The sequence below is a fragment of the Caretta caretta genome, chromosome 3 (assembly GCF_965140235.1).
Source record: "Caretta caretta isolate rCarCar2 chromosome 3, rCarCar1.hap1, whole genome shotgun sequence".
NCBI lineage: Eukaryota > Metazoa > Chordata > Testudines > Cheloniidae > Caretta > Caretta caretta.
Window position 1 is genome coordinate 152,012,888 of NC_134208.1, and position 19,450 is coordinate 152,032,337.

Genomic DNA, 19,450 nt, shown 5'->3' on the forward strand with positions numbered 1-19,450 from the left:
TTGCCGGGGATAGAACAGGAATGGAGTCTTAGAACTTTTAGTAAGTAATCTAGCTAGGTATGCGTTAGATTATGATTTCTTTAAATGGCTGAGAAAAGAATTGTGCTGAATAGAATGACTATTTCTGTCTGTGTGTCTTTTTTGTAACTTAAGGTTTTGCCTAGAGGGATTCTCTATGTTTTGAATCTAATTATCCTGTAAGGTATCTACCATCCTGATTTTACAGGGGTGATTCCTTTACTCCTATTTACTTTTATATCTATTAAAAGTCTTCTTGTAAGAAAACTGAATGCTTTTTCATTGTTCTCAGATCCAAGGGTTTGGGTCTGTGGTCACCTATGCAAATTGGTGAGGATTTTTACCAAACCTTTCCCAGGAAGTGGGGTGCAAGGGTTGGGAGGATTTTGGGGGGAAAGACGTGTCCAAACTATGTTTCCCAGTAAACCCAGTTAGAGTTTGGTGGTGGCAGTGGTTATTCCAAGGACAAAGGATAAAATTAATTTGTACCTTGGGGAAGTTTTAACCTAAGCTGGTAAAAGTAAGCTTAGGAGGTTTTCATGCAGGTCCCCACATCTGTACCCTAGAGTTCAGAGTGGGGGAGGAACCTTGACACAAGCTTTGTGAATCCCAGTGTTTCTCTAGTCACCTAAAAGTTAGGTGACAAGATTTCTTTGTGAATTTAGTCCCCATAAATACCTTTAAAAATCTAGCTGATTGATTTACAGGGAGACAGTCACTTTTGAAAATGAGACTTGGGCTCCTAAGTCACTTAGGTTCCTTTGAAAATTTTACCCATGGTTATATATATAGCTTTACTCTGTATTTCCTTGTTATAATTTTGAGTTTGACATTGTCCTTTAGCAACCTTGACTGGTTTTCAAAATGAGTTTTTAATGTCTGAATATATATGAAGCTAAAAACTGACTGTCATATTTTCTTAATGCTGTTTTTTGTATATTTCCAGTCTATTAATCTTTTGGAGGGTTTGATTCCCTCAAAGGAAGAAGGCGGTATTTCATCTCCAGCACATCTTCATAAATTGTTTGCTTTTGGATTAATGTGGAGTTTAGGTGCTCTTCTGGAGTTGGATAGCAGGGATAAACTGGAAGCCTTCATTCGAGCAAATGATAGCAAATTAGATTTGCCAGAAATCCCTAAAAACACCAATCAAACAATGTATGAGTTTCATGTTACTGATTATGGTAAGAGAAAACACATTGACATTCTTTTTGATAATTAATGACATTTTCAAATAAATAAGGTTGGTTCAAAATATAAAAGTACTCTATAATTACATATTATTTGGTCACATGGTCAGAGCTTTCCTTTCTTGCTAAGACCCTATTGGAACACTAATCTTATGGAATCTGAATGCAAGTTATGTATGTGGAGGTATACAGTGGGGAGAAGTTGAGGTCTTTTCTGGATTAGTAATTTTTTATACCTCTTGTTTTTAATTTAGTTTTCATGGATTCTTTCTATTGAGGTACCTTAATTAGTCTACAGCATAGGTAATTTTTGAGCATGTTATTTCTGTTAGATTAATTTTACTTCATCTTTTACATTTTTTCTAAAATAAACAGTATTGGTTCTCCTTTGACTTATTGTGCACATAGACATTCCACTGTAGGTGTATGTGCACCCAATGCATTCGAGTCAAAGACTTTTGCTAGTAGTACTACTAGGCAATGCATATGCCACTTCCTCATGCACTGAGATGAGAGTATAAAAGGGGTATCTCCACCCACTCCCTCTCAATTCCTTCACCCCCATGGCAAGAGTTGAAGCCCACCCATAGCATTTGCTTTGATTAACTAGCATTTCAAAATTCCTGTAGCATACATAGTTATAGATAGTATTTAGTGTAGTATAGTTAGGTTAATTGGTCATAGTATTTAGTAGGTAAATCCACCAGGTATTATGGAAAAAATCCCCAGGTTTCCAGCAGTGTGGAACGCATAGGGCTGTTTTCCCTGTTACAGAAAGGCATTAAAGCAGCTTGATTTGCTTTTGTGAGGACCATGTGAGGGACGAATGCTCCCTATGGCGCACCACTCACGGCAGGTGGATGGCGCAGGGCTTCTGAAAGTGTGCTGGGCTTCCTGGGCAGCTCCTTACCACCACCCAGCTTTTGGACAGGCCAGGAGGCAGGGCCATGGTGGGAAGGGGAGGCACAGAGGATGGGGCCCCATGACAGGGGGGATGTGGAGGGCCCAAATGTTCTTTGTGCATAGGGCCACAATAAATCTTAATCCACCTCTAGTAAAGGGGCATATAATTGTTCCATCCATTGAGCCTGAAGGAGGGTGGTTATCACATCCATCAGCTTTTAAGGGGGGTTGTGACCTTCTAGCTGAAAGATCCTCTTGTTGGCAGCCATTAACACCTTCATAAAAATACAAAAGGAAACCTGAACATGAGGTCCAATTGGTTAAGCAGACAAACAGTAGATCTGTTGGAATGATTCCTCAACCAGAAAATATTTTATCAGATCTTAGACCAGTTGGGCGATGTGAGGCTCTGTCTATTGGCAACAAATAGAAATATCAAAGAACCAAGAAGCTAGCCAACCCCAGCTGCAAACTCCCATTCCAACAGTGTAGGGAACACATTTAAAAATGTAGCATTTTAAAAGTTATTCCTTTCTCCAATCATAGCTTCAAGTTGCTGCACCAAGAAAGAGTTGGTTAGCTCACCATCTCCTTTTGGTTTGTGGCAGAGACATGGAATAAATTTGAAGCCTTCCTACATACCCTGCATTTCCTTATCCTCTTGGTAGGAGGCACAGAAGTTAAAGGCTTCTCTTTGAGTCTGACAACTTCACTCCCCAGACAGCTCCTTCTGCTACTGAACTACCTGCTGCTGAGCTGTCTTTGGGTCTACTGCAGAGGGGAGAAAACACAATATTTTGACTAGTGGAGCTACTAAATGCAGACAGAGTATTATTAGGTACTATATTCTCCATTTGTTGCTCTCTTTAGGTGACTGGCAACATTGGAATAAAAGAGTTCAGGAATATGTTTATCCAACAGAAAGTATCCCAGATTATGCATCTATTCTGGTTCCAAATGTAGACAATGTCAGAACTCAGTTTTTGGTAGAAACAATTGCTAAGCAACACAAAGTAAGTACACTATTTCTTATTTAATTGCAAAGCTAATATATATGGCGTAACATAAAGAGGCTTCCTGTCATAAAACAGGGATGTGATAATCCCTCTTTATATTCTCTGTCTCTACTCAGATTTGGTCAGGTTGTACATTTATTTGATTGTATTTACATTATTTTCATTATCTACAAATTTGCCACTCACAAGCGTCTCTTCGTCCACATAAAACACTTAAAATAAAGCTCATTATGTAAAAGATCAATAGAATTAGTCATACACACACACAAAAAAATGTTAAATATAATCCAAATAATCCCTGCCATTTTTTCCTCTCAGGAAAAAGGCTAAAGGAGATTTTACCATCAGTTTCTGAGTATCAACAGACTAGTGCTCTCTTAGATGAATTGGGAAGGTGGATTTCAGAGTCAAGGGACATCCGCTGAAAACACCTTACCACCACCTTTGGTTATATGAAGTTCTTTCAATGGGAAAGCAATAGCTGATCCCAACTGTCATGAAAGTACAAAGGAAGAGAAGGCTTCTCATTTAGTAACAATCTAAACCAGAAAAAACTTTCAAGAGCAAAATCAATACCTTGAAGTACACCTAGAAATAAATAAATATTTGGAGTAGTAATATGGTTTATTTAATTTCAATGTGTAAAATGCACTTATCGTACACACTGAGGGTTTGCAATAATAGTACATGCAGTTCATAACAAAAAGATAAACCAGGCATTGATCCAACGCCACTGTGATGGGTTGTTCACTCCACATCAGCCCTGTAAGGGTTAAGGAAGCTGAGAAAGGGCCAGTTAGGATAATATGCCACACATGAGTGGCTTAGGGCAGAAAAGCAACCCCTAATTGGAAGATGAAGCTCATCTAAACAGGTGTGGGTTGGGCTAATATAAAGCCGGGAAGCTGGCAACAGAAATGGGGGCAGTGTGGAAATCTGCAGTCATTGTCTGTGCATTAGAGAGGAAAGGAGGGAACCTAGGGAAAGAGTTAGAACCCTGGGAGCATGGCCCTGAGGATAGAGTGTTCCCAGGAGAGAGAAAGATGGAGAAGAAAGCCTGTGGGAGGTAGATAGGAAGCAGCCAGGGAGAGAGCAGCAAAGCTGGGGATTGAGCAGACCTTGGCTGCATGTTGTAGGGTCTCTAGGTTGGAACCTGGAGAAGTGTGTGGGCCTGTGTACTCCTACCAGCCACTGACAGAGTGGCAGTGCCTGGACAGTGAGATTCTACATCTTGGAAGGGGAAACGCCATGGTAACCTGCCCGGAGGGTTGCAGCTCCTGGAGTGAGAAAGGGGCCACAGAGTGACAGAGAGGACAATGAGAGGAGAGACCGCAAGAGGAGGTGTCACACCTGGAAGAGAGCTGTCAAGGTTCCTTCCCCACTCTGAACTGTAGGGTACAGATGTGGGGACCTGCATGAAAACCTCCTAAGCTTACTTTTACCAGCTTAGGTTAAAACTTCCCCAAGGTACAAACTATTTTACCTTTTGCCTTTGGACTTTATCGCTGCCACCACCAAACGTCTAACCTGTATATAACTGGGAAAGAGCCTGTTTGGAAATGTCTTTCCCCCCAAAATCCTCCCCCACACACAGGTGGCCAAAATCCTGCACCCCCTTTCCTGGGGAAGGTTTGATAAAAAATCCTCACCAATTTGCATAGGTGAACACAGACCCAAACCCTTGAATCTTAAGAACAATGAAAAAACAATCAGATTCTTAAAAGAAGAATTTTAATAGAAGAAAAAGTAAAAAGAATCACCTCTGTAAAATCAGGATGGTAAATACCTTACAGGGTAATTAGATTAAAAACATAGAGAATGCCTCTAGGCAAAACCTTAAGTTACAAAAAGACACAAAAACAGGAATCTACATTCCTTTCAGCACAGACTTATTTTCTCAGCCATTTAAAGAATCCAGAATCTAACGCATATCTAGCTAGATTACTTACTAAGTTCTAAGACTCCATTCCTGTTCTGTCCCCGGCAAAAGCATCACACAGACAGAAAGAGCCTTTGTTTCTCCCCCCCTCCAGCTTTTGAAAGTATCTTGTCTCCTCATTGGTCATTTTGGTCAGGTGCCAGCAAGGTTATCCTAGCTTCTTAACCCTTTACAGGTGAAAGGGTTTTTCCTCTGGCCAGGAGGGATTTTAAAGGGGTTTACCCTTCCCTTTATATTTATGACACACCCCCCAAATCACAGATAGGGTGAAACGCTGGCTGTGATTTCTTCCTGGAGCTCTAGGAAAAAACAGAGTTAATAAGACACATGCACCTCTAAAAATACTACCAAGTATATAAAGACTAACAATATTTTCCACATCTCAAGGACGAATTTAACCAGTTGATTCTGGGAAACTTTCACGGGAGAGTGCATCAGCCATTTTGTTCGAAGCTCCTGAGATGTGTTGGATGTCGAAATCAAAATCTTGGAGAGCTAAACTCCACCAAATAAGTTTTTTCTTATTTTCCATGGCGGTATGAAGCCACTGTAACGCAGCGTGGTCGGTTTGCAGGTGGAAACGCCATCCCCAAACATATGGGCGTAGCTTTTTCAGAGCGTAGATAACGGCGTAACATTCTTTTTCACTGACTGAGCAGTTGCTTTCCCTCTCAGACAGTTTCTTGCTGAGAAACACCTCAGGGTGGAATTCTTGATCTGGTCCTTTTGCATTAAAACTGCTCCCACACCATGCTCGGACGCATCTGTTGTTACTAGGAACGGTTTGTCAAAGTCTGGGGCCCTTAGTACAGGGTCAGACATGAGTGTCTCTTTAAGCTGGTTAAAGGCCTTCTGACACTCTTCAGTCCACTGAACGGCATTTGGCTGTTTCTTTTTGGTTAGGTCTGTCAGTGGGGCGGCGATTTGGCTGTATTGCGGTACAAATCGTCTGTAATAACCAGCCAAGCCTAAGAAGGATTGAACCTGTTTCTTTGACTTTGGGACAAGCCACTTTTGGATAGCATCCACTTTGGCCTGTAGGGGGTTGATAGTTCCTTGACCGACCTGGTGTCCAAGGTAACTCACTCTGTTTAGACCTATTTGACACTTCTTAGCCTTAACAGTTAGTCCTGCCTCCCTTATGCGCTCGAAGACTTTTTGTAGATGTTCCACGCGTTCTGCCCAGGAATCCGAAAATATGGCCACATCGTCAAGGTAGGCGACTGCATATTCTCCTAATCCCGCTAGGAGACCATCTACAAGTCTTTGGGAGGTGGCGGGTGCATTCCGCAGCCCGAAAGGGAGTACATTAAATTCATACAGCCCGACATGTGTGGTGAAGGCTGACCTTTCCTTGGCAGATTCATCTAGCGGTACCTGCCAGTACCCCTTGGTTAAGTCCAAGGTAGAGATGAACTGGGCCCGTCCCAGTTTCTCTAATAGTTCAGTGTGTGGCATTGGATAGTTGTCTGGGCGAGTTACAGCATTTAGCTTACGGTAGTCCACGCAAAAACGTATCTCCCCGTCTGGTTTGGGAACTAGAACCACTGGAGATGCCCATGCACTTCCAGAGGGGCGGATTACACCCAGCATATCCTGGATCTCCCATTCTATAGCAGTTTTAGCTTGAGGAGACACCCAGTAAGGTTGGACTTTAATTGGGTGAGCATTGCCTGTGTCAATGGAGTGGTATGCCCATTCAGTCAGTCCTGGAGTGGCTGAGAATGTCAGCGCGTAGCTAGTGCACAGCTCCTTGATCTGCTGTCACTGTATACACCCAAGGGTCATGGAGAGGTTCACCTCTTCCACGCCACCAGCACTTTTCCCTTCGTAGTAGACACCTTCAGGCCACTCAGGGTCATCTCCTCCCTAGGCTGTAAACTGACAAACCTTGAATTCTCTGGAATAGAAGGGCTTTAGAGAATTAATATGGTACACCTTAGGCTTTCGGTTGGAGGTGGGGAATGCTATGAGATAATTAACAGCTCCCAGGCGCTCTTGGACCGTGTATGGCCCTTCCCACGATGCTTTCATTTTATGGGCCTGGAGCGCCTTTAAGACCATGACCTGGTCCCCTACTTTGAAGGAACGCTCTCTGGCATGTTTATCATAACAGGCTTTTTGTTCTTTTTGAGCATCCTGTAGGTTTTCTTTAGCAAGGGCTAGAGAGGTTCGGAGGGTGTTTTGTAGGTTGGTTACAAAGTCCAGAATGTTAGTTCCTGGAGAAGGTGTAAATCCCTCCCATTGCTGCTTCACCAACTGTAATGGCCCCTTAGCCTCTCGGCCATATACAAGTTCAAATGGTAAAAACCCTAAACTAGGATGTGGTACAGCTCTGTAGGCAAAGAGCAACTGCTGCAACACTAGGTCTCAATCATTGGAGTGCTCATTTACGAATTTACGTATCATGGCTCCCAAAGTCCCATTAAATTTCTCCACCAGGCCATTTGTTTGATGATGGTAAGGGGTGGCAACCAAGTGATTCACCCCATGAGCTTCCCAAAGGCTTTCCATAGTTCCTGCCAGGAAATTAGTCCCTGCATCTGTGAGGATGTCAGAGGGCCAACCTACCCTGGCAAAAATGTCTGCCAGTGCCTGGCACACACTTTTAGCCCTGGTGTTGCTTAGAGCTACTGCTTCCGGCCATCAGGTGGCAAAATCCATGAAAGTCAGTATGTACTGCTTTCCTCTGGGTGTCTTTTTTGGAAAAGGACCCAGAATATCCACAGCTACTCACTGAAATGGAACTTCAATGATGGGGAGTGGCTGGAGAGGGGCTTTGACCTGGTCTTGGGGTTTTCCCACTCTTTGGCATACCTCACAAGACCGGACATAGGTAGAAACATCCTTGCCCATTCCCTCCCAGTGGAGTGACCTCCCCAAATGGTGTTTGGTCCTGTTCACCGCAGCATGGCCACTAGGATGATCATGGGCTAAGCTCAAGAGCTTGGCCCGGTACTTAGTTGGAACTACCAACTGTCTCTGAGGATGCCAGTCTTCCTGGTGTCCACCAGAAAGAGTTTCCTTGTATAAAAGTCCTCTTTCTACAACAAACCTGGATCGATTAGAAGAGCTGAGAGGCGGTGGGTTGCTCCGTGCCGCCATCCAAGCTCTCTGGATGCTTTCATCTGCTTCCTGTTCGGTCTGGAACTGTTCCCTTGATGCTGGAGACATCAGTTCCTCATTGGATTGTGGACCGAGGCTTAGTCCCTCTGGAAGCAATGTAGGGGATGGGGCTGTTTCCGTTGACTGTGAACCGCTCTCCGCTGGTGCACTATGTTGGGGTTCAGGCTCCGGCTGAGGCTCTTGTGTTGGGTTATGGGCTGCTGCCGGTTCAGGTTCGGTGGGGCCCTCTGGTGTTGGGGTTGCAAGTACTGGGTTCAGTGCTGGCAATGGGTCTGGTGCTAGTTGTTCCGCTGTTGTGTTGTGTCCCAGATATGCCCCCTAGCACAGCAGGTTGGCATCTGTTGTATGTACTTCATGATCTGGAGGGCAGATAGGAAGACCCCTGTGGATATTCCCTGGGATTGTCAAACTCAGAGATTTGAGTACCTGGTTTGGAATCAGCACCCAATCTTGCATGTGTTCTGGTGAGTGGTTCCACACAGAATTGCTTGAGATGGATGACTGGATGACCACTTGTCTGTGCTTGAGAGAGACAATTCTTTAAATGGCTGAGAAAATAAGCATATAATTAGACATGCATTTGGATTTTATAAAATGCAAGAGACAACAAATGACATCACAGAACTATCCAATGTAGATGCTGCATTGGTATCATTTATGAAGAATATTCTAATCCCATTGGAAGGGAATTTTCACAAGGACACAACAGTTAGAAAGGTGGAAGCCTCCCACAGGATTTATAGATTTTAATGCCAGAAGGAACACTGTAATCATCTAATCTGACCTCTTGCATAACAGAGGCCATAGGATGTCTTCAGAATAATTCCTGTTTGAACTAGGGCATATCTTTTCGAAAAACATCCAATCTTGATTTAAAAATTGCCACTGATGGAGAATATACCACAACACTTTGTAAGTTATTCAACACAACACAATGCAGAGCACGTGGACCTCCAGAGACAGGAACAAGAGCATCCACTTCTTCAACTTCAAAGTGATAAAGAAAGTCCTCCAGAGGTTCCAAAGCCACCTTCAGGAGGATCACATTCTGCTCCAGTCAGAAAATATCATGACAGTGGCATACATCAATGACCAAGGAGGAACTCAGAGCTCAGTCCTGCAGTTGGAAGTGAGGGAGATAATAGAATGGGCAGAGGGGAACCTGGCTACCATAAGAGCAATACACATGAAGGAAATCTGAATGCAGACTAGTTTAGCACATGCTTAGTCAACAACTCAGAATGGTATTTAAATTAGGAAGTCTTCAACCTGATCTCACAGAAATTCAGCCTCCTGGCACTCATTCTATTTACAAGTTGGAAGAGCAGAAAGCTGGCACAATACTTGATCAGAAAAACAGTTATCAAGTCACTAAGCACAGATGTACACAGGTGGCCAAAGGACTTGCTCTACACATTTCCACCTCTTCCACTTCTAGGGAAAGTGATTGAGAAGATAAGGCAAAAGCAAGCAAAGGTGATAGTTCTGGCTCCACACTAGCTGAGGAGACCATGTTTTTCTAATCTAGTAGACTTGGCACTGGAATCTCCAGTGCATCTGCCAGTGAGACTGGACATCCTTCACCAAGGTCCCATTCTCCTTCCAAATCCAGGCCATTTCCAACTGGCAGCATGGCTATTGGGAGGGAAGCAATAATTATACTGCGGTTATCCTCCAAAGTGACTGGGACTCTATTGGCCTTCAGACAAACTTCAGCGCTTAAGTCCTACTACTCTGGTTGGTCAAGGTTGATCTTATGTTGTCAAAAACTAAACAAAATCAGAAACCTCAACAATCTCTGGAATTCTAGCAATTCCTGATTTTCTTCAGTATGGTATAGACAAGGGACTTTGGCCCAGCACCAGAGCATGTCAGGTGTCAGCCACAGCAGTGTCTTATATTCAGAGTCCTCTGGTTCCTTATCTGAAAATCTTCAAATCTCAAGATTTCTCAGAGCAACCAGGTTAGTCTGGCCAAAGGTCTAGTCAGTCTTTCTTAAGTGGGATCTATCACTGGTGCAAAAAACCGTAATCACCTATTACTTTGAACTGTTAAGAGTTACACCACTCTATTTATCTGTCAAAACCTGCCTCTTGGCACATCCATTAGATGGCTTATGAAGTTAGCAGCTCTGTATATGCAGGTTCTAAGGACTGCAGAATCTTTCTTACCAAAAGTGAATTCCTCTGTCCAGGCATGACCAGAAGTTATCTTCCCACTATTCTGTCCAAATCCACAGTATGCTACTGTAGAGCAATGGCATAATCTGAATGTATGTAGAGCACTGAAGATCTACCTCAAGTGCACCAGCTTAAGAAGAAGATTGTGCTTCTTGTTTGTTCCTTTTCACCAGAAGTGCCAAGGTCTTCAGGCATCCACGCTATCTCTGGCTCGTTCAAATAATGTGAAACATATTCCTGAAGGAATCAGAGCCTATTGTACTAAATTTCTAGCCACATCATGAACAGAAAGAGCATGTGCTTCAACTAAGGAAATTTTCATGGCAGCAAGATGGCTTCTATCAAAACCTTTATTAAACCTTATAAGGTGGATTTAATATTCTCTGCAGGGGCATTCTTCTGAAGGAAGGAGCTGTATACTGTGATCAAAAAATAACTTGTTCTTCAGGCATTTACTTTCAGGTGGAGAATTCTTTATCTCAGTCTGTTTTTTTGGTTCCTCTGTACTTACATTTCACTGTTTGCTATATCCCACACACAACAGACTTGTGGGAAATGTTGGGCTTCAGAATGGAAAATTTATTGTACAATAATTTCCTTTCTTCTAGCAGCAGCTCCCACAATTTTACATCCCTGCTATGAGTTCAGTAGTCATAGCCAAGGGACAACATTTATTTTTATGTCTACAAGTTTATGGGCCTGATGAGCCCTACTGGACATAGTTCACTAGCTAACATTAAGGTTATTGTTTCTTATCAGTGTCTGGAGAGGGCAGATGGACCGAGCTGCAGGGGGTGGAGGGTCAGCTGGACCAGCCAGATAGCTTCTCTGAAGCCCATGGAGCTGCCCCTGGCCAAGCTACTCAAGACCTGGAGCTTGCCTCCTATTTGCTGTGCAAAGCCGGGGGTGGAGGCACTGATGTTGGGGTGTCCCTCTGTCCCCACCCATGTACCTGGTCTCTGCTGAGCTGTGGTGGGGGTCAGGAGGAGCATGTCTGTGCTGTTGCCTCGGGGTTGGCAGTGGGTGCTGTCACCACTGCTGTTGAGGCTCCTGAATGTTCTGCTTAAAGAGACAGTGCACTGACACACTCAGATACACTCACATTCCCCCCAACACACACACACACACTCCTGCCCCCAATGTACACACTTTCTCTCACACACACTCCCCCTAACACACACACACACTCTCACACACACACATGCACACACACTCCCCCAACACACATTCTCACACACACACTTCTCCAACATACTCTCTCTCACACACACACACTCCCCCCAACACACTCTCTCTGTCACACACACACATACACACACACTCCCTGTAATGAGGCTGGTTCTGGTGGACCCCAACTGCGAGTGCCAATTCAGGACAAATTGCTTAAAGCAGGGCAGTTACAGCCCAAGGCTGGGGCTTCTGTGCACACCAAGGCAAACCAAACCAAACCAGCCAAACAGAGAAGACTTTGTTTTTACCCCACGAGCTAACCACAAGTCACACAAGCAATTCCCTTAGACACTCCAGTTTCCCAGTATCCCCACCAGTGCCACTCGTTATGGGGACAAATGGTTATGAAAACCAGTACCCCAGTAAAAGAAAAAAGGTTCTCTCGATCCCAAAGGACCAAGCCCCAGACCTAGGTCAATATACAAATCAGATCTTACCCACAAATCACGCTGTTGCCAATCCTTTGGAGTCTACCATCTAAAGGTTTATTCATAAAAGGAAAAAAATATAGATGAGAGCTAGAATTGGTTAAATGGAATCAATTACATACAGTAATGACAAAGTTCTTGGTTCAGACTTGCAGCAGTGATAGAATAAACTGCAGGTTCAAATCAAGTCTCTGGAGTACATCCATAGCTGGGATGGGTCATTCAGTCCTTCGTTCAAAGCTTCAGTGTAGCAAAGTTCCTCAAGAGATAAGAAGTGGGATTGAAGACAAGATGGAGGAGCTGCAGCAGCTTTTTATATTCTCTTGCCATGTGGTCTTTCTTTCTTTGTTCCAAAGACAAGCTGTCCATCACATGGCCTGGAAAAATCTCAGAGGTCTGTCCATAGGCAGGTCCCTGCATATCTTGCTGAGTCACAAGGCATGTCTGCCTTCTCTCAGTGGTCACATGTATAGCTGATGGTCCTTAATGGGCCATCAAGCAGGCTAGGCAGAGCTGACACCAACTTGTCTGGGGTGTCACCCAGAATCATAGCATAAGTTTGGAATACAGACAGTATAGAGCCAATACTTATATCTTTAAATACAAAAATGATACATGCAAACAGATAGCATAATCCTAACCAGCAAACCATAACCTGTTTTAGATACCTTATTTGACCCCCTTTATACAAGATTTGGTGCCACTACAGGACCTTGGTTGCAACAATGTTCTATACGGTCCCAGTTCAAGTCAATAACGTCACACTCCCTCAACACACACACACTGTCTCTCACACACACACAGACGTTGTTGTTACTTCTTGGTACTTCCTGTTGAAATGCACAAGGGATTTATAATCTCTGTAATTTTATTCTTTCAAAGTTCATTAAGGATTACAGTATTGATATTTTAGTGTTTTGACTGGTCTGTGTATTTCATAATTTTATTTCTTGCTTATGCATAAATTTAATTCTTTGAGTAGTGAGTTCTAAAATGCCTTACCTGTACTTGCTGTAGTAATTATCATTATTACTTTTATTGCCATATTGTACTTTGTCATTCATTACTTAAAGCGGTACAATCAAATAATAGTATCCTTTTATAATGTAAATTTTGCTTGTACTCACCTTAGCAATGCCAGTTTAAAAAATATTAGCTAAACACATAATTTTATGGAAATGGCCCATCTGTTGATCACTTTAGATAAGCTATTACCAGCAGGACAGTGGGGTGGGAGGAGGTATTGTTTCATATTCTCTGTGTATATATAACGTCTGCTGCAGTTTCCACGGTATGCATCTGATGAAGTGAGCTGTAGCTCACGAAAGCTCATGCTCAAATAAATTGGTTAGTCTCTAAGGTGCCACAAGTACTCCTTTTCTTTTTGCGAATACAGACTAACACGGCTGTTCCTCTGAAACACATAATTTTAGACACTGTGCAGATGAAGGACGCTTATTTTAAAATAGTATTTTTAGTTATATCTGTAAAATAACTTAATATTCGTACAAAAATAAATGTGGTTCCGAGTCTGATACTAATATTAATGATGGAGTCAAATGTTAGTGAGTCACACACATGATTGTGATCAATAAACATAAATGCCAAAATAATTAGATAAATAAATTCCTGTTCTTAATAAAAGAGAAAATAAAACCTTAAATGCATATGTTAAAATTAAGTAAATACATTTTTAGTGGAGTGAAAAACAATTGACTAAAATAAAGTGGGAGTAACACAGATTGTTACTGAAATTAAGCAGATTTTATTTATTTCTCCTAAATATAGTGTACAAAGTATCAAACTTGTGTTTCTGATATCTATGTTAAAGCTCCAGAATTGATACCTCAAGGTTTGGGATTGGGAATATTTTGCTGTATTATCTCTTGCTTGTTCTAAACTTACATATAAACTTAATATAGGGCTTTAATTGGTGTTTCGATATATGTTTTCTTTCTTTATATAGGACTTAGATGCAGTGCTCCTGTCAGCTAATTTCTAAATTATTATCTGCAAAAAAGTCTAGTTTTCAGGTTAAAGTTGCGCCCCCCACCAAATCTGAAATGGTGCTCCTGGTGAGCCAAGAGTTCCCAGAGGGCTGCAGGATGGCTATGGGTTCTGACAAGATGCAGCCCTCATGTGACAGCACAGAGCCTGCCTTGAGCTGCAGGCTGAGCACCAGGCATCACAAGCCGCAGCAACAGTGTAGAAATAAGAGTGGCAATACATCATATACCATGCTACCCTTACTGCTACGCTGCTGCTGGTGGTGGCGTTGCCTTCAGAGGTGGGTGGCTGCCCAGGCAGTGCTTAATTTGTGCTGGGGCTGAGCTCCTGCAACTCTTTCAATATAAATTAAGCACTGGGAGGAGGCAGCAGGGCCAGAGGTGTTGTGTGGGGTAGGGCACCTGAGGAACTTTTGGAGGACAGCGGAGATGGAGGGTAGGGAGCCATGGGGGCACCCACGGGGGCTAGAGGTGTCAACATATAAGTTTGCCCAGGGTGCCATTTTCCCCAAGGCTGGCCCTGACTGCTTTGACTAATCCAGTGCTGTCCTCCCCACAGCCATTTCTTGGAGGTTGAACTGCCCATTTTAAGGAGACTTTGGCAGTGATCGTATCAGAAAAATGGGATAAACTGAGACTACTGGATAACATTTGTAAAACTTTCTCCAGTACCCTTTTCCCTTCATTCCTTCCCTCTAACAGCCGAACTTCATTAGTTAATTTGTGTCAGGGAAACCAGAAGGGACAGAAACCTAATAGTTTGTCAATTCATACAGTAGCACAGACAGGCCGCCAGCTTAATTACAGTAATAAATCAATACCGAAGTTTATTGTTTTTAAATATCCTTTGCTTTAAAATAATTTTCTATACAGTAAGTCATTTAATTAGCAGTTTTATAATATCTGTCTTTCTAAAATTTTTATTACAGGCAGTTTTGCTCACAGGAGAACAGGGAACTGCAAAGACTGTAATGATTAAAGGTTATTTGAAAAAATATGATCCTGAAGAACATTTGTCAAAAAGTTTAAACTTTTCCTCTGCAACAGAACCATTTATGTTTCAGGTAAGATCATAGATCTTACACAGTACTAGTGTATTTTTTTTGTATAAATATTTAAAATGTACTTTAAAGTTCTGATGATAAAGGCTAGGATTTTCAGAAGCTCCTAAATGATTTAGGAATGACTTATGCTGTAGGAATTATTTTGGGGAAGTTTCTTGGCCTGTGTTACATAGGAGGTCAGACTACATGATCACAATGGTCCCTTCTGTCCTTGGAATCTATGAAAGTCAATGGGTCTTGTTCTCCTAAATCACTTAGGGCTTGTCTACAGTACTTGCAGCATCGGCAGGCAGCAGTCTATCCAGCGGGGTTCGATTTATCATGTCTAGTATAGACGCGATAAATCGACCATTGAGTGCTCTCCCGTTGACTCCGGTACTCCACCAGAACGAGGAGCGCAAGTGGAGTCAACAGGAGAGTGTCAGCTGTCGACTTACCGCAGTGAAGACACCGCGGTAAGTAGATCTAAGTATGTTGACTTCAGCTACACTATTCATGTAGCCGAAGTTGCGTATCTTAGAGTGACCCTGCACAGTACTGTAGACAAGCCCTTAGGCACTTTGGACAATTCCACACCAAATCACTTTTACAGTAAATTGATAATTCTGCTGCACAGGTTTCCTCATTCTTCATGAATGGGCTGTGCTTCTTTGCTGTGGAACTCTGAAACCATTTGCTGTTTTCACTAGGGGCTCCAGGACTAAGACCCACAGACCACTAGAAAATCCTATAGAAAAACTTAATGGTTTTGTTTCTCCCAACCACTTTGTTTTCTAACTTTATATTTCATTAATTTTTTTACAGTAATGATCTAACTTCAGCCTCTAGCTCTTCTCTCCTTTTTCTCAGTTGAGGAATCATTAGAGCATTGAGACTCAAATCTTCTGGGTCCTCTGGTGCAGCACTGCTCTAGCAGACTCCCTTTGTTCCCAACCATAGCTGCTGATAAACTATGGAAGCATAAAATCAAGTTCAACAGGTACTGCAGGGAGCATTTTAGGTGCTCAAGAGGGCAAATGCTAGGCAAGTCACTGACACCTGCACTGCCAGGGCAACTGCCAGAGCTGAATTAGTTAGCTGGTGCTGCTGTCTCCGTGCTCAAAGCAGTGACACCATGGTGGAAAGCCTCAAATAGGAGCAAGGATTCCCCTTCGAAGGGTTCTTGAATGGAAGGGGATGCCAAACAGCCTGCTCCAGGGGTCAGTCTTGCAAACTCCATGGGCTCTGGTCCCAGAAAAGCCAAAATTAAGCACTCTCTTTTAAAGACCTAACTCATAACTTTAATGAGAAAATGGTATAAAAGTCAGGATTTAGATCTTTTCTTCTTTACTTTCCCATACTGAAGGAATGCATATAGGATACTCTCACGGTACTCTGTATCAGGCTCTGTGGCCCTGCAGTCTGTCTGGGTATGTAGAGAAGGCTGTTATTTCTGGGAAGTCCTGCCTCAGGTTCTCAGCTCATGGACCCCTGCTTTGCCAGAGAAAGTGGCTCAGATTTCAGGCAGCAGTATAATAGGAATTATGCCTAACTGGTTCTCAGTCCCAAGGACCCTCACTCAGCCAGGGGTTCAGAATCTCAAAGAGGTGAAGGGTCTCCTTACTGCTCTTCCTCCTTTCTGGGAAAATCCCTAAGTGGTACATATACCAAGATTAGCAGCATTCTGTGTCCAGGCACATTGGACTTCTCAATTGAATATTCACAGGTGTCAAGATTCATCAGAATGGCCAGATTAGACAAGACTGTGGCCTCTTTTTCTAGCAGACATCCCCTCCAAAAGGCAGGTTTCAGAATTAATACTTCTATCTAAATAAAAACTCACGTTGCACTTCTAATGAGGAAAAGTTTATCCTTATGCATCTAAAAATCCTTTTGGCTCAAAGTAAATTCTTCTTGCTATGCTTCTTGGAAAATAGTTCTCCTGTCATTTTATCCAATTCCCAAGCATCTTTTGGAAAGACTGGGGTATAACTGAAAGTTTGTAGAGCTCTAAAGATGTATCTCAAGCATACAGAGTACACATGCTGATCATAACCTGTTTCTTATTCAGTCCAAAATGGCAGGGCCTTTGGGCCTCAAAGTTGCTGCAAGCAAGATGCTAAAATCCTGTGTCATTTGGCTTACTAGACATCTGGGAAATGTTCCAAAGGGAATCCAGGCACCCCCTAGTCTAATGCTCTGGAAATAAAAAATGTGTGAGCCTCAGGGTAAATGTGTAGAGTGGCATCATTATCTTCAGAAAATGCATATATCAAACTCTGCGAAGTAAGTTTCCATTCCTCTGCATAGACATCCTTTGGGAAGAAGACGCTACATGGGTTCCCAAATAATTCCCTAATTTAAAAAGCCTTTGCTTTATAGAGGTGTAATTGTATTTCTTCTTCAAGAGATGTTGCTGTGGATGCTCCACTCCAGGTCAAGGTGCATCCCTGCGCCTTCGCTCAGAGAGTTTTACAGCAGTGCCTGTACGGGCCGCGCATGAGTGATGCCTGCCTCGCACGCTGTCGGTGCCTCAATAGCGCATGCGCAGGCCAGACTCAGTTCCCTCTCTACCGTCCCGGCCTGAGACGGAGCTCAGCAGTCCTGCTCATTCTTCACTTCTTCGATAGTTACCTTAGACAAATTTATAGTAATTAACTTAGTTATCTGAGTTAGAGAAGTTTTAGTTCTTATACTTACCTTCCCTGTTTAAAACATAAATCTCCCCTGTTTTACCTCAGAATCAGTGACCCCATAAAATGCCTGGTTCATCAGGTTTCAGGAGATGCACAATGTGCAGAGAGGCCATTCCCATTTCAGGCGGCCATTTTCAATGTGTCCGGTGTTTGGGGGAATCCCATGTTCCCCAAAAGTGTGCCCACTGTAACAAACTGAAGGCCAGGACATGCAAGGATAAAGACCTGAGGCTGAAGCTCATCCTCATGGAGAAATCCCTCAGACCCAGGCCAGCAGGCCTCACGGCAGAGTCCACCGCCAAAATCTTCCAAAGACAAGAAACTGACAAAAAAGTGGCCAGCCTCATTGCCTCATAGGGAGCAGATAGCCTTGAAATGATTGCCGACCAGGTCGGTCTCATCAGCGCCGGCCGTTCAGTAGCTCAGCACATACAATGCTCCTGGCACCTCCAGCACCATCTCTGCTTCAGCAGCTGCCGGCATCCACAGCTCAGGTGCCAAGGCTGATGGCACTGAGTTGCCTGCCTCCACTGTGGCACTGTCAGTCATAGCAAAGGATGTGGTGCCAACAACTGCTCCCATGCCCGTGCCACAGATGACCATGACTGCTCCCATTGTGCCAACTCAGGTTACTCCAGCACCAGCCCAGTACACAGCGCTGCCCGTGTATTTTGTGCCTCACCCATCGGAACCGACCCAGCACGCAGTGCCTCCGGTGCATTTAGTGCCTCAACAATCGGCCCCGTCAATCTCCACACTGACCCAATTTATGCACCAGAGAGATCTGGTAGTTTCTTCTAGCCAAGAATCTCGTCTACTGGGCACCAACGTTTCACTGAGGCCATCGGCCCTGTACTGACAGTTGTCTCCAATCCCTTCACACTTCTCCAGTGATGAAGACAATGATGTGGAAATTTCTGCATTTTTTCTCCACACCACTCTTCCCCAGTCAGGATGCCTATTAGTGCTGTGCCACTTAGATCACAGTCCTCATATTCCAGAGACTTACCACCTTGGTATGGCCACCCTTGGAGGGGCCATCTCTGCCCTTCCTGGGACAATGGCCCTATTGGAGTCCCTGGGGTTCTTACAGAAGACATTACAGAAGTCATCCCAGCCCACGCAAGGAGGATGCTCAATCTTCTCCTCCACCTTCACACACTGCTATGGCTGTACAGGAGGAACTTACATTTCTACAGGGAGAAGATGTCGCACCCAACACCTCTCTACCCAATAACAATTCATCTTGGTCACCAGACGAGGCTATTATGCCGCTGCCACTAACAACGGCAGATGATTTTACACATTTCCAAGATTTATTTAAAAGAGTCACTAACAAGCTAAAAATCGCTCTTGGGAAGGTGCCAGAGACTTAACACAAGCAAACCGACATTTTATAAACCTCTGCTTCTTCCAAGATTGCATTGCCAATCAATGGGGCTATCCTGGAACCCACCAAGACCATATGGCAGACCCCAGCCATGATACCCCCAATGTGCAAGAGAGCTGACCGTAAATACTATGTCCCTTCTAAAGGATTCAAATTCCTTTTTACACACCCAGCACCCAACTCACTGGTAGTTGAAGTGACCAATCAATGAAACAAACAGCAACATTTTTGGTCCACTGCATCAGATAAGGACAGTAAGAGGATGGACTTATTCGGCCACAAAGT

The 19,450-nt window shown here is 43.4% G+C and overlaps 1 protein-coding gene across 1 annotated transcript in view; it reads left to right on the forward strand.

Annotated features, from left to right (window-relative positions):
* DNAH8 (dynein axonemal heavy chain 8) overlaps positions 1–19,450 on the forward strand; it is a 598,059-nt gene that overhangs the window by 418,867 nt on the left and 159,742 nt on the right. Inside the window, exons 53-55 of the mRNA XM_048843472.2 lie at positions 965–1,202; positions 2,982–3,124; positions 14,966–15,100. Of these exons, the coding sequence (XP_048699429.2) occupies positions 965–1,202; positions 2,982–3,124; positions 14,966–15,100 (516 nt within the window). The remainder of the gene's footprint in view (positions 1–964; positions 1,203–2,981; positions 3,125–14,965; positions 15,101–19,450) is intronic.